This window comes from Hoplias malabaricus, chromosome 10, assembly GCF_029633855.1.
Source record: "Hoplias malabaricus isolate fHopMal1 chromosome 10, fHopMal1.hap1, whole genome shotgun sequence".
NCBI classification, from domain to species: Eukaryota; Metazoa; Chordata; class Actinopteri; order Characiformes; family Erythrinidae; genus Hoplias; species Hoplias malabaricus.
Window position 1 is genome coordinate 36,583,681 of NC_089809.1, and position 15,000 is coordinate 36,598,680.

At 43.1% G+C, this 15,000-nt stretch overlaps 1 protein-coding gene across 4 annotated transcripts in view; it reads right to left on the bottom strand.

Moving 5' to 3' along the window:
• adgrb1a (adhesion G protein-coupled receptor B1a) overlaps nt 1-15,000 on the bottom strand; it is a 156,501-nt gene that overhangs the window by 78,936 nt on the left and 62,565 nt on the right. For 3 of the 4 annotated variants that reach the window (XM_066682710.1, XM_066682709.1, XM_066682708.1), the window contains exons 3-5: nt 9,773-9,931; nt 7,727-7,831; nt 2,967-3,134 (exon numbers count right to left, since the gene is read on the bottom strand). In XM_066682710.1, the coding sequence (XP_066538807.1) occupies nt 2,967-3,134; nt 7,727-7,831; nt 9,773-9,931 (432 nt within the window). The remainder of the gene's footprint in view (nt 1-2,966; nt 3,135-7,726; nt 7,832-9,772; nt 9,932-15,000) is intronic. The other variant, XM_066682711.1, reaches the window with a different exon arrangement.

The following is a 15,000-nucleotide window of genomic DNA, read 5'->3' on the forward strand; positions in this document are numbered from 1 at the left end:
AGAGAGAGAGGTAGAGAGGAGTAGAGAGAGAGAGAAAGAGAGTGAGAGAGAGAGAGAGGTAGAGCGGGGTAGAGAGAGAGAGAAAGAGAGTGAGAGAGAGAGAGAGGTAGAGAGGAGTAGAGAGAGAGAGAAAGAGAGTGAGAGAGAGAGAGAGGTAGAGAGGAGTAGAGAGAGAGAGAGGTAGAGAGGAGTAGAGAGAGAGAGAGAGAGGTAGAGAGGAGTAGAGAGAGAGAGAGAGAGAGAGAGAGGTAGAGCGGGGTAGAGAGAGAGAGAGAGGTAGAGCGGGGTAGAGAGAGAGAGAGAGGTAGAGCGGGGTAGAGAGAGAGAGAGAGAGAGAGTGTGTGAGAGAGTGTGAGAGAGAGGTAGAGAGAGTGTGTGTGTGTGTGTGTGAGAGAGAGAGAGAGAGAGAGAGAAGCAGAATGAACAAAATAAGAAGAGAGGGAAAGAAAAGAAAAACAGAGAGAAAGAGAAAAATAGGGCTGAAAGAGGCAGTAAGGAAAGGGTCGGGAGCGTAAGAGGCACAAAGAGGAGAGAGTTAAAAAAGAAAGACAGAAAGTAAGAAAAAAGAAAGCAAAAAAACAAAGTAGGAAAAAGAACAGAAAATGTTTTTCAAAACATGGAAAATATAGAGAAGAGAGACAGAAAAAGAGACAAGAAGAAAGAGTAGAAGTGATAGAGTAAAGGGGGTGGGGCAGACAGGGAATCACCTCCCAGCATGCACTGGGACAGGGTTGGCACTGTGGGTAGCTGTCCTGCTACGCTCTACTTAAACCCATTACCATCTCTTCACAGCTCTCCAGCGCTGGGCTTCCAGAGAGTAGCGGAAACCCAGGGAGAGCAGGCCTTGGAAGGGCAGCAGGTGGGTGGTGAGTTGGCGACTGAGTGTGGGAAGATTTTGTGCTGAGGAAGTGTGGGGAGGGGGGGTGGACTGATCCTGGCTCCGCCCACAAAAACAGGTTTTTCTGTTGTTGCTGTTGCATGGTGGAACATGCTTTACTGAGAAACCGGCCGTTCAGTCTAGTGAGAAACTGACAAGTGAAATGGACAAAATCATGCTTTTTGAAAGTGGTCTAAATCAGTAAACATTGGTTAAAAGAGTCTTTCTGATTTTGTGCTGCACTCGAAACGATGTTTACAGAGCCCCAGTGTCTGTAAATGGGTAAAGAAAGTGTCTCAGCCTAGACTTTCTCTCTCTGCTCACGGCAGAAAAGTGGCATTTTTGAGGATGTAGGAAAATGAAGAAATGTACAGCTACGTACAATCGTTCTTTACCCTCAAACATACCATTCCCCAGAGCAGCATTTCTCCACTAATGTAGACATCCCCCTTAAATAAGAAGAAAAAAATAAGAAAAATATATGTCTTCAAATACATTTTGTATTTGTTTAACATTAACATTCATTCATTATCTGTAACCCTTATCCAGTTCAGGGTCGTGGTGTGTCCAGAGCCTACCTGGAATCATTGGGAGCAAGGTGGGAATACACCCTGGAGGGGGCGCCAGTCCTTCACAGGGCAACACACACTCACACATTCACTCACACGCTCACGGACACTTTTGAGTCGCCAATCCACCTATCAACATGTGTTTTTGGACTGTGGGAGGAAACCGGAGCACCCGGAGGAAACCCACGCAGACACAGGGAGAACACACCAACTCCTCACAGACAGTCACCCGGAGGAAACCCATGCAGACACAGGGAGGACACACCAACTCCTCACAGACAGTCAACCGGAGGAAACCCATGCAGACACAGGGAGAACACACCACACTCCTCACAGACAGTCACCCGGAGGAAACCCATGCAGACACAGGGAGAACACACCACACTCCTCACAGACAGTCACCCGGAGGAAACCCACGCGGACACAGGGGGAACACACCACACTCCTCACAGACAGTCACCCGGAGGAAACCCATGCAGACACAGGGAGAACACACCAACTCCTCACAGACAGTCACCCGGAGCGGGACTCGAACTCACAACCTCCCGGAGCTGTGTGGCTGCGACACTAACCTGCTGCACCACCGTGCCGCCCTTAATATTAACATTTTAATGTCAAATGCGCTGCAGCACTGAGTCGACTCCAAGAGTTTAAACTCTTGAATCATTGTCAAACAGCTGATACAAGCAAAAGAGAGAAGCTCAAAGAATTCATTTTTGGGAGTCGACTCTTCTTCACGACTCCACCTGGTCCCTCTCTTTGCCTTGACTACGGTAAATGGAGCATTATTGAGTTCACATCTAGTTTTTATTATAAAACACAGCTTATGCGAATGAAATTAAAAATGTAGGTCGTCTAAAAGGCAGCTGTACTTCCTTTGGAATGTCCTTTGGAAGCCTCTAGTACTTTGAGCTAAAATTTATGGCAACACAAAAAAGTGAACTGTAATTTTATTGTCGTTGCAGAGCAGTGAAGAAAAATCAAGACTTGACATTTATTTAAGTGATCATACACACACCCAGAGCAGTAGACACACACCACAGTGTCTAAGGAGAAGTTGGGAGTTAGGTGCCTTGCTCAAGGCCACTTCAACTGTGAATGTTGATGGAGGAGAAAGCACTGTTTATTCACACGATGCGTCTCCTTCACCCCCTTCCCTTTATTAATAACCTATAATACAAGTTTTTTAATAATGTCAAACTCTTACACCGTTCTTACAGTTTGGTGAAGTCGGACCATGGCAAACTGGATCAGAACAAACTGCAACAGAAGCTGCAAAGAAGCTCCAGTCCGAGTTACATTTGGAATTTCTTTGGAAATGTGAAAACTGACGCAATCGCCATGGCACCGATGTTTGGAGATCTGCTGTTGTTTCCAGTTTGCCGAGTTTGTCGAGTTCACAGGGCAGTTTCTCATCAGACTGAAACACGTTTGTGGCCGAAGCGTATCCGTGCTTTTGTGGGAGAGGCGGGGATGGGTTGAAGTGGGAGCTGGAGGGGCCTGAGGTGGGCGGGGCTTACCTGGACACACGGCGGTGTTATTGCAGGCTCTCTGCTCGCGCAGTGAGCCGCTGCACTGTGTGCTGTACGAGACGGAGACGCAGAAGCGCGTGCGACTCTGCCAGCCTTCGCCACACGTGACCGAACACACGCTCCATGGGGACCACTCCTCACCCGACGGAGAGTCTACTGAGGCAGGGTCAGGGCCAGGGAGTGAGGGGAGTGAGGGGGGTGGGGGAGGGGAGTGAGGGTAAAAGGAGTCAAAGGAAAATTAGCATGCAGGAATCAGCCTCGTGTACTAGGCTTGATTTCATATCCTCAACATTCAACCCTTCAAACCAGGTGAATGCTTCTATTGAGGATATGTTGGATTAATTAGACTACCTGATGATTTACAAGGGCTACCCAGCAGGAGAGTCAGACAGCAGGAGCCTTCACAGAGCAGCGGTCAAATTCACAGGTAGAGGAATGGTGTGGTTTCAAATATGACTCTTTATTAGCGTCCTGGTTTTGCCTTTTATTGACCACAAGAAAGCGTGTGGAGAAGACTGTGGAACATCCACATTCACTGAATAATATCTATGAAGCAATACTTTAATATTTATGAGCAGTTTATGCCAGTAATCGCAAACACTCAAGACATTTATGAGACTGTATTGAGACAAAAGAGTCGACACTTGTTCCAGTTGTTAACACTGCCATCATTCAAAAGTAACAGAATGTATTAATAAGGCAGGGACCTATATGCGTTATCCATAAATAAACAAACAAACAAACAAATAAAAACCTAAATTCCAGAAAGTTCTAAAAAGCAAGTTGAATTTTTCAGCACTGAACATTACCCTGAATCCAATGATGTGCAGCACACTCTGCTGTCGCCATTTAACACATCCTCCGCCTCTCTCCAGCGGTTATTGTCTAAGGATTTTGTTTATTTGTTTATTTAACAAAGCTATTGTCTCTCTGTCCATGTCATTCATCTCTGGTCTGGTGCTTTTTCCACCATGGGCTCTGTGTTTATGTCTAACCATGTGCTAGGGACTCCGCATGTGATCTCTTGCCACACCCCATTCTTTGTCATGTGACTGCTCACATGCGTCTCCCCTGGGGTTAGATTCACAAAAGGGGTCTTAAGAACAATTAATATACATAATAATAAATGTTTACAAAAGCCTCACACTTCAGATTCGCCTCTAAAATGATAACGGTCTTTTAAACCTTATTCCTTGAATTAGTAAGAAATAACATGTTTTCTGACTATCAATAAACACAAGTTAGGAACTCAAACTCCACTGTATTTATTTGTTTGACACTTTCATAGAGCTGGTGCTTAGCCTTTAAGACCGAATTTCTTTGTGTTTATCTTAATATCTGTCCACTGGTCTCCTCCGTTTGTGTCACACCACTGTTGCTCACAGGTGTCTCTCATTTTCCTGCATGTGTATAAGCCCTGCTCCTTTATCTAGGTCTTGTCGGTCACTTTATGTGCTCATCTCGATGTTGGTGTGTTCCTAGCCCAGTCTTGTTAACGGTCTATAATCTGCCTTAGTGCCCTGTGTTAGTGCCCCGTTAGTGCCGTAGTGCCCCGTGTTAGTTTCTACGTTCTCCTCTGCCTCTGTTTAGTGTCTATTCAGTATAGTCTTGTTTTGTCATTGTGTATCTTATTAAACTCCACCTTGCACCTGCATCTTCCTCGTCGTCCCTTCTTCACTGCACCCTGATTTATGAGGTTCTACACTTAGCCTCCACCTTTGACGCGCACATGATGTTCATATCAGTCTTATAAATGAAAGAGCATTAGTGTAGCCCTATGAACCCTATGTATATAGCTATTAAAGATAAAAATACACAATAAAGAATTATTTAAGCTTTTTAGTTTGTGTTTGTTGATCTAATGCAGTGTTATTTGATGTGAAACCTACAAAAACCTTGAAAACCTATAAATCAATAATAGGAATATGTTTTTGCTGATGACTCATAGTTTTCTGCTTAGAGACAGCGTGAAATGACGTCATTTGAGTCAAAACGAAACTGAAAGTAAACGCCGTCTTTCTTGTTCCTTTGCAGCGTCTTTATTTCTGATTATAACGAATATCATTAGAGTCTTTCATGATGAACATGACACACAAATCTGCGCTTTCTAACGGTATACGGAGCTCACAGACACATTCAGACATTCAAGACTTACAAAGCTGATTATATAAGGTGTGTTTCTTAGGGGTGATTGTTTTAATAGTCCTTGTATCAACATATGAACATTTAATACAGTAATTGAAGTGTCTCATTGCGATTACTGCCATCAATGCTTTGTATTGCTTCATAAATTTGTGATTCAGAGCTTACGTGTTTAATAAATTCCCCTTAAATTGTTTCAATCCACAGTGTCTTAACATGCAATGTTCAAGCAATGAAAAAAAATAAGATTCCACTCTGAGAATGAGTTAGAACATTGAAAACAAAGCTAAAATAATGTAAATCTCTTCGACCAGGTTTTAGCCCACAACAGCAGGTCTGACAGAGTCTAGCTGGAGAAGCCGGAAAATCATGGTAATCATGTGCAAAGGAGTGAACGGGTAAAGCAGGACTGTGGGCTTCTGAGAGAGCAGGAGATATTGGATGCTGGACCCTGGTGAGGACAACTAGAGTATCACAGCTATCCGACAGGAAGAGACGGGCTGTCAGAGGGGAAGTAGTAAGGAAGGCACATCTAAATTCTAAACTAAAGTTACTGCAACACTATCAGAGAACGGTTCTCAAATATTTAATTCCAAATGTTGAAGCTTTCAAAATTCACGTTATAATATAAAATACGTATGTGAACACAGCAGCTGTGGACATTTCATGACGAATGGACCAATAAAAACGCTCCAAAATGACTTGGAATCACGTCTTTTTACTCTGACGTCCACCTGAAGATAAAAAGTTGGAGATCCATGTTTTTCTTTGGACAGTGAAGATATTTAAATGAATTTATAAATGTATAAAGTTGATATTTTAGGTTCACTATGTCTCTGATGCACAGGAGTGATATGTCCTTGGGTGTCATGGCCAAAGTGAAGTACATTAACAACCAGAACACATGGAGGCATCTTTCCTTGCCAGGTTGGACCTGCTTTCAAAGATGTTGCCAATATCCCATTAAACCTCACTGGAAATTCCTTTTAGGAAACATTGGCGTGGCTTTATTCTCATATAATTAAGCTAATGTTAGTGTGGAGGCTAATTAATCTGCACTTTAAAACCACCTAATTTCAATTTTTAGCTGCGATAACATCATACACTATATATATATGTCCAAATCCAGACACACATTCTATCTCTACTGGTCGTTGCTGACACAGGTGTAGCTCTAAAAGCATGGCCAATAGGTTGTGAGGCTCTGTGCCTGACCTAAGATGGCCCAGTGTTGAGTGCTGGCTTTGGACAGCAGTGTTGCAGTACCTCAAATGTTGCAGCAAAGTGGACAACAACAGTCTACCTCTTGTACCCAGGTCAGCAGCATAGCACTTGAACTGAAAACTCCAAATTGTGTAGCAACACTGCAATTCCAGCTCAGTTTCTCAGGCTGAATGGGATTTTGGGCAGCGTTCTGTAAACTAACCTAGCAATGGGGGCTACGTAAGACATCTGTGACAGGAGCAGGGATAGGTTAATTACACCTCTACTGTAAGGAAAGCCTCAAACGTGAAATAAGTATTCTAGTTCTGACAGCACTCCCACCATCAGCCTTGTGTGGGTTCTGAAGTAGAAATGTTGGTGTAACAACTCCTGAAATTACCTGCAGTGTTCATACACAATCTCATGTCCCACTGCAGGCCGCGGCAGAACACAGAACACGCCACAGAACGCAAACATTTCCATGCATTCACGTAACGCCACAAGACCAGGGCGTAGCGACATGCACATTCCGCCCACGCTCGCATGGTCATGTGATCATGTGGAAGCCTAATAGGTTGCTTGTCAAAAAATAAGACTGTATTTCAGAATGTGTGCCATCATGCACCACACTGTGCAAAACTCAGAGACCACCACCATTATTTATTTCATTTTCAGCCTAATAATGCTGTAAGTATTTAATAAATACAATTTATTAAAACACCGATTTAATAAATATGTTAAGAATGATTTTGAAGCATGTAAATTGTCCCAATATTTTCTGCACATTGACTTATTTACAGCTTCCACTGCTTTTGAGAACTGCTTTCATTCTTTATTCTACTTAGAGTTTGGATACATTTCTTGTTTCTCCCTTAATTCTTTCAAGTGATTTAAACTCATTATTTTTCCCCTTTTTTTGTCTATTCCCATCTCCCAGTACTAAATTTTTGAAAGTGACACGTCCTTTCAGACCCACAGTGTTGTTGTGATAGTCTGCTAACTCTGACAGAAGCCATTTTTCTCGATATATTTGACTAATTTGTCTCGTAACCGAGTTCTACCTTCAGCCATTTGAAACACAGATGAGACAGAGATGTACACGGAGGGTAATATATTTGTAGGTAGTTGTTTGTGTGAATGTTATCATTTAATTCAAGAGGAACGTAAAGTAAGTGACGCCTGGGGGGAAAGCTTTTACGGTACATAACCTTTATTTTTTTTTAGCCATAATAATGGCCATCCGTTCTCAGGTGAAAAGCCTGAAAAAATACATCTTTTAGTGTCTACTGATGTTAAAGAAATGAGAGGGTGCTGTCTGAATTTTACAAAGTGGAATAATGTATTCAGTTCATATGTGTGTGTGTGTCCAAGCTACAGGTGAGTTTGATGCATGTTTCTCTTACCTGTCTGAGAAGACTGCTGTCCAGCACGACCCTTGTCCACGTCGTCTCGTTTGCGGCTGTCCACCGATCTCAGCGACTGGCTTCGAGAGCCATGTCGGCCTTTAGCTGTGGGAGGGGGTGGAGTTAAATACCAGACAAGACTTTCTATTGGACAGACATGTGGAGCGGTGCTCATTAGTGCTTTGCTGCTATGAAGAGTGAGTTCAGCATTAACACCAATGGTGTGCAGCTAAAAGTTGAGAGCAATGATAAATCGTACATTAAATGTATTCATATTTTATTGCATTTATACGTTAAACACATTAATCTTATATATTGTGAGATACTAGTTTATTTGTTTCTTTTTCTAAATGTAAACAAAGAGCATTTTAAATAATTTAAATCTGTGTTTTTGATATATATATATAATCTCTCTCTCTCTCCTCTCTCTCTCTCCTCTCTCTCTCTCTCTCTCCTCTCTCTCTCTCTCTCTCTCCTCTCTCTCTCTCTTTCTCTCCTCTCTCACTCTCTCTCACTCCCTCTCTCTCTCTTTCTCTCCTCTCTCCCTCTCTCTCACTCCCTCTCTCTCTCCTCTCTCTCTCACTCTCTCTCTCTCTCTCTCTCTCTCTCTCTTTCTCTCTCTCTCTCTCTCTCTCTCTCTCTCTCTCTCTCACTCTCTCCTCTCTCTCTCTCTCTCTCAGACAGCCTCCTGGCAAGACAAAGCAGTCAGAAATGTTTTTCTTTTAATGAGCTGCCAGTAAGAAATCATGAATTACACATGGCTTTTGTTGTTGCTCAATTAGATCATCCAAAATATTTAGCCATTTCTGACTAAAACAAATGTCTATGTAGTAACAGTCTATCACATTGATTTTATTCAGGACAAATAAATAGACAGGGGCTCCTGAGTGAACAAAGTGCTGGCGGCCTTACTGTGAGATCATAGGTTTAATCTCCCATGATGCCTCAGCCATGTTAAAGTTGTAAGTGAAAAGGCTGTAAGTGAAAGCACGACTGGCCTCACTCCCTGAGTGAGTAGGAGACCCCAGCCTCTTCCTTTCCTTACAGTGTGAGCAGTGCCAGGCATATGTTTACAGTGTGACTGTGGCCAACAACAGCTAAAAAACATAAACCAGAGTTTCTGTGAAAAAAGTATCTCTATTAAAAGGGAGAATGCAACAATATAGTTAAAGCCTTGAGAATCTGGTATGAATTGCCACGTCATAGACACTTCACTCATCATCCACACAGTGTTTTTTTTTTTTTATCTTAAATAGAAAAATAAAATAAAATATCAAATCTAGACCAACAGTGTCAATCATCTACAAACCACTTAAATAATCAGGGGACCCATCAATGATGTCTGACACGTACAGTACATGTATCAGATGAAATGGAACAAATTTACGCTTTATTTTTCTGTTGATTTATGAAATCATGGTCAGGGAAATGAACCACCTCAGTGAAGTGAGGAGTACCACAACAGTGACAGTCTAGTACCTGTAAACTGTAAACATCAGTCACACTTCGAGTTTGTGTGAGACTAAGTAAGGTTTAGAAAAGCTGATTAATGAAATGAAATCCACTGCTCAACTGGGATTTGAGTTTCCTGAATCAATTTTTTTCAATAATGTAAATCAAATTTGATTGTTATTTTTAAAGACCCTACTACACTGAGATAATGATATTTACTGGAGCACAGATAACGGAATAAATGTAACTAGTTCATTACAGTCTTTGGTGCTTAAGCTGGATTTAGCTTATATCTGTGTTCCAATGATGTACGTCCTGCATTTTAATCCATCTAACATTTCCTGCTCTTCAGACACTTCTTATTCACTCACAGCAGAGTTCCAAAACCCTGTAATCACAGTGTAAGCATGTGCCAACAGTACAAAGATACACACAATTTGAACTATTGTAGTCTGCATTGCAGCTCTGTTTCATATATATATATATATATATAACCTTTATTATATACTTTTAAGTACACAGAGGCACATGAAATGTTCTTAATGACTTTTCACAGACACACACCACACACACACACACACACACACGTCTCACCAATACAGGGTTGTGAGTTACAGGGACGTCCCTCCTCTAGTACTCCATCACACAGGTATCCTTCATCTGGAGATGAGCTACACACCCGGGTACGAGTCTGAACTCCACCACCACACTCACTGCTGCACTCCCCCCAGTTCCCCCAGCTACTCCAGCCTCCTGTAACACACACACACACACACACACACACGCGTGTCAAGGCCAAATAAATGTATGTAAAATAAGATATTTTCTATAATTCAGACAGTAGTGTTATATCAAAACAAAATAATAATAATAGGGCGGCATGGTGGCGCAGCAGGTAGGTGTCGCAGTCACACAGCTCCAGGGACCTGGAGGTTGAGGGTTCAATTCCTGCTCCGGGTGACTGTCTGTGAGGAGTTTGGTGTGTTCTCCCTGTGTCGGCGTGGGTTTCCTCCGGGTGACTGTCTGTGAGGAGTGTGGTGTGTTCTCCCTGTGTCGGCGTGGGTTTCCTCCGGGTGACTGTCTGTGAGGAGTGTGGTGTGTTCTCCCTATGTCCGCGTGGGTTTCCTCCGGGTGACTGTCTGTGAGGAGTGTGGTGTGTTCTCCCCGTGTCTGCGTGGGTTTCCTCCGGGTGACTGTCTGTGAGGAGTGTGGTGTGTTCTCTCTGTGTCTGCGTGGGTTTCCTCCGGGTGACTGTCTGTGAGGAGTGTGGTGTGTTCTCCCTGTGTCCGCATGGGTTTCCTCTGGGTGACTGTCTGTGAGGAGTGTGGTGTGTTCTCCCTGTGTCCACATGGGTTTCCTCCGGGTGACTGTCTGTGAGGAGTGTGGTGTGTTCTCCCTGTGTCCACATGGGTTTCCTCTGGGTGACTGTCTGTGAGGAGTGTGGTGTGTTCTCCTTGTGTCTGCATGGGTTTCCTCCGGGTGCTCCAGTTTCCTCCCACAGTCCAAAAACACACATTGGTAGGTGGATTGGAGACTTAAAAGTGTCCGTAGGTGTGTGTGTGTGTGTTGCCCTGTGAAAGATTGGTGCCCCCTCCAGGGTGTATTCCTGCCTTGCGCCCAATGATTCCAGGTAGGCTCTGGACCCACCGCGACCCTGAACTGGATAAGGGTTACAGACAATGAATGAATGAATGAATAATAATAATATCATGCATTTTATAAGCCCTCTTAAACTTAAATGATTGAAGCTCAACCAATATTCCTTCACAAACTCAACCTTGATGGAGTCTGCAAATGCGAACCTTTCTGTTCTGTGCCCAGGAAAATGTTACCCACTCACTGTAGGTTCTTAATGTTTACACATACATACGGTTTTCAAGTGGGCGAAAAGGCTGCTGGCGTTCTCACCTTTGGCTAGCAGCACAATCACCTAACTTCCAAGGTATGTTTTTGTGTGGGTTAGATCATAATCTAAAGCCAAACCATTGCTGTAGTGGGTAATAGGGAGAATTCCTGATGGACTGGTATTCCTGGTTACTCTGGGCTACCATACGAAATAAATTTCAGTTTATGAACACATCATTGCTGTCTAAAGAAAAACATGTATCTCCAAATAGTAACATACCAAAAGAAGTGGAAAAGGACTTGGAACAATGGAAGTCATTGTATAAACATTTTGGAGCATTTTTATTGGTCGTGAAATTCATCATGAAATTTTCACGTGATTTAAAGGAAACCAGAAAACCGTAGAGACAACAGACAGATAGCATTTTTCAGAAATCCCTTTATTGGAGTGTGTGAGTGTGTTAGAGCTTTGAGTGGGCTCGCCTTTCTTATTTAAGTCCTAGACTGAAAACGAGTCTCACTCCGGCCCTGAGCCAAACCACTTCTGAATGACTGAGAACCCTCCATTTTATGAACCAGCTCCAGTCTCTCCTTTAATCTCCCTCCTGTTTTAGACCTATCTGCTCATCCTCAACTGTATTTCACACTTTGCAGCTGGTCTATAAAATACTACTCCAGAGCTCGCTGTATCTAACTAAGGAAGCTCACTGTTACACATTTACTGCTCCACACTTAATGTAATAGTGTGTGTTCGCTGCTCAAAAGCAAGGAAACAGAAGCCTCACCACTGCAGCGATAACTCCCATGTTTACATGGATCATGGATCAATGTTAAGTGCTATGCAATGATAAATACCAGTGTACCTCCCACATACAAGGTCCATACAGAAACACACACATGTTTGGACTGGACTGCAGTCATCCCAGAGCAAACTCAATATTTTTTTTCTAATTTACATGAAACAAATTACACTGTCACTTAAGCGTTCCTGTTCGCCGGTGATTTTCTCCATTTTGTGATCCATTACGATAGCATAAGGAAGTGAGAATGGGCGCATAAATACCAGTAGAATGTGCCTCTGTGTCCTGCGCTCTCATGAATGTTTAATAGCAGACACTGCCGCCTGTCTGCTCCCGCAGGCCCCGACAAATATGTATTAATCTGCATGAATAGAACATGAAGCTGGCCCACGTCCAGGCACAGACATTTTTAATTACTCACAAATCAATCGTGTGGGAGGAAGGGGGCCTGATATCATAATGCACCCACAATGCCCATAAAAGAGCCAGAGAGAGAGAGAGAGAGAGAGAGAGAGAGAGAGAGAGAGAGTGCTGTCTATGTCACATGTACTTATTTATTTATTTGTTAAGTGCAGATTTAAAGATCAGACACAGAAAGTGTAAATCAATACGTGAGTTTACCCACTTCAAAAAGCCAAATGACGCTGAGCTGTTGTTAATGGATCTTTGAAATGAACCTGAAAAGATTCTCACTCCAAGCTGATACACATCACTCTCCAGTCGAAAGGCACTCCAGGATCAATAGCATCTTGACAACTAAAGACACAGTGTGAGTGTAGAAACCATGATTTTATGACCTACACTGTGCCCTACAGAGGGTGTAGGATGGCATTCAGTGGAGCTGTTTCATCATCAGGTAGGTACATCATAGGTACATGAGCTTTGCCTGACGTAAACAAAGACTACTGACGTGCAGACTGACCAATTAAATGTTTACAGAGAAGGTTATCGACCAATAACGGTAGCTCTACAGTCAGACCGTCCAATCAGAAGGTTTTAGGCTACTTCACCACGCCCCCTTCTCACTAAAGCGAACTAATCGGAGTAGGGGAGGGCGGGACTAGTTTGTGAACGAAACTTCTCGAAGTTCTATGTAAGCTCTAGAAAAAGTAAAATCCCGGACGTTTGTGAAATTCCGCCTGGACATTTTTTTTTAGTCTAAAAAAGAGGACCCCTCCGGGTAAAAGAGGACGTCTGGTCACCCTACCTTACACGCTAAAATAAAAATGAGTGAAATAACAAAATGACTGACACTTGTATGTGATCTGCACATGTATAACTCACTCATTCATTCACAAGATCAGAGAAATGCATTAGAGTCTGACCTGCTCACAGTTTTCCATTAGATCCTAATGACAAAATGTTAATATGGCTAATAGAGAAGTGGTGGGCTTCTGCACTTTTAAATGTTGCGCTTCTAAATCTCCAGCACAGGGAGAGGAGCTGTGTACGAGATACATTTACCAATCTTTCTCATTTGTTTACATTTGTGTTGTGCTCTGAAAACAGAGTCAGTCCCATATATGGTGCCCACACATAAATAAATGAATACATTCACATGACTGCAACTCATGGGTAAAGCTCAAAATCCCATTAAACTGAATTTGTCACATTGCCAGGTGTCTACATTTCCCTCCTTAGACCGATTCATTCTGAATATCTATGTAAAAAAGAATCTGGTGTAATTTTCTTGTCTTTTTCCCAAGCTAATGTCAGCATAATATCCTCATAGAATAATCCATTGGCCAGTGCGGTTTTAGAGAATTCAGAAGTGACCACAAAATGTGCAGGTTCAAAGTGGCTCTCTGCTTTACAGGTGGCCTCTGTGATGTGATATTTTCAGGGAAAAGTGGCCTGTGGCTGTTAAACATGTGCTGACAAGCAGCATCGATATCTATTTGTTTGCACAGGATGAGCGATTAAAGGCCCGCTGTTTCGTTATGATGCTGAAATAGACTTCGCTGCAGGCGAATTCACGTGCCACACAACATAATTGATCCCGATCCATAAACGGTCCAGACCTGAATGCACAACAAAGCATCTAATCCATACAGACGGTGACAATTATGAGCAAAAATGAATCTGAGCCGCTCTCAGTCGCTGCCTCGATTAGCCTCATCCGCCGGCCACGCCCACGGTCAGGGTGCTCCATCCGCCAATGGCAAAGAGAATAAGAAACGCAACGCGGGCCAATCACACGCGGATTAACGGGGCTGTCGCGGCTCGGCAGGGAGCCCTAACGAAGTCAAATCGGAGAGAAATAACCTTCAGCTTCTCTCCTGAATGATTTCAGACTTATTTAAAACAAATGGGCCTTATGAATAGAGAGAGAGGCGGTGAATATGGCGGGGACGAGGAGGGTAAGGCCTTCTGTCAAATGAAAGCTCTCAGGAGTAACGAGAGAGAAAGAGAGAGGGAGGGAGAGAAAAGGAAAACTCCATTTGGAGATAAGATTCTCTCCTCTGGTGAAAAACGGCCGGAGAGTATGAACTTTTTTTTCCGGCTCAGTAATCACAGCCCCGGCGTGAAAAGGGAGGAAGAATAATGTAATGTTTTCTTTTTTTGCCCCCCCAAGGACATTTTATTACACTTTCAATAATTCACCAGGCTTCTCTCGTTCACTGGGCGCTCCTGTAAAATTCAGACGTTTTATCACCTACAAACCTGTGCACCCTCCTTTATTTCCTCCTATTGTCCACCCCTGCTCCTGTTTCCCTAAGCACAGTTTCTGCATGTTGCGTGGACTGTGTGTCATTTTGTTTGTCACTTTGTTCTGTGTGTGTCCTGCTTTAATGAGCCTCCTCAAAGTCACCTCTGCTTCCCGTATGGTGTCTGGCAGGGACTGAGCGGAGGCTGTAGTTCTAGCTCAGGTTACACATCCCTGCTCATTCCCATCAGAGCGCTTCAGAGGGGCATTGGTTTGAAGCTGGTGATGCAACTGCCTTGATTCTGCAACGTTACAAACGATTAGAGCCGACTGTGATAGTCATTAAAGTGTGCGCTGTCACCTTACGGTCAAAATTAAAAATATTAATACACCAACACTGACCTTGATGTAATATTTTCAGGACATGTACATGTTCCAGGATGGCTCCCCACATCACATTTAAACTTCTGCCACACAATTCAAGCTCATTTTAAAGAGACTTCTCGGTTTCACCACAATGATCACGGCTG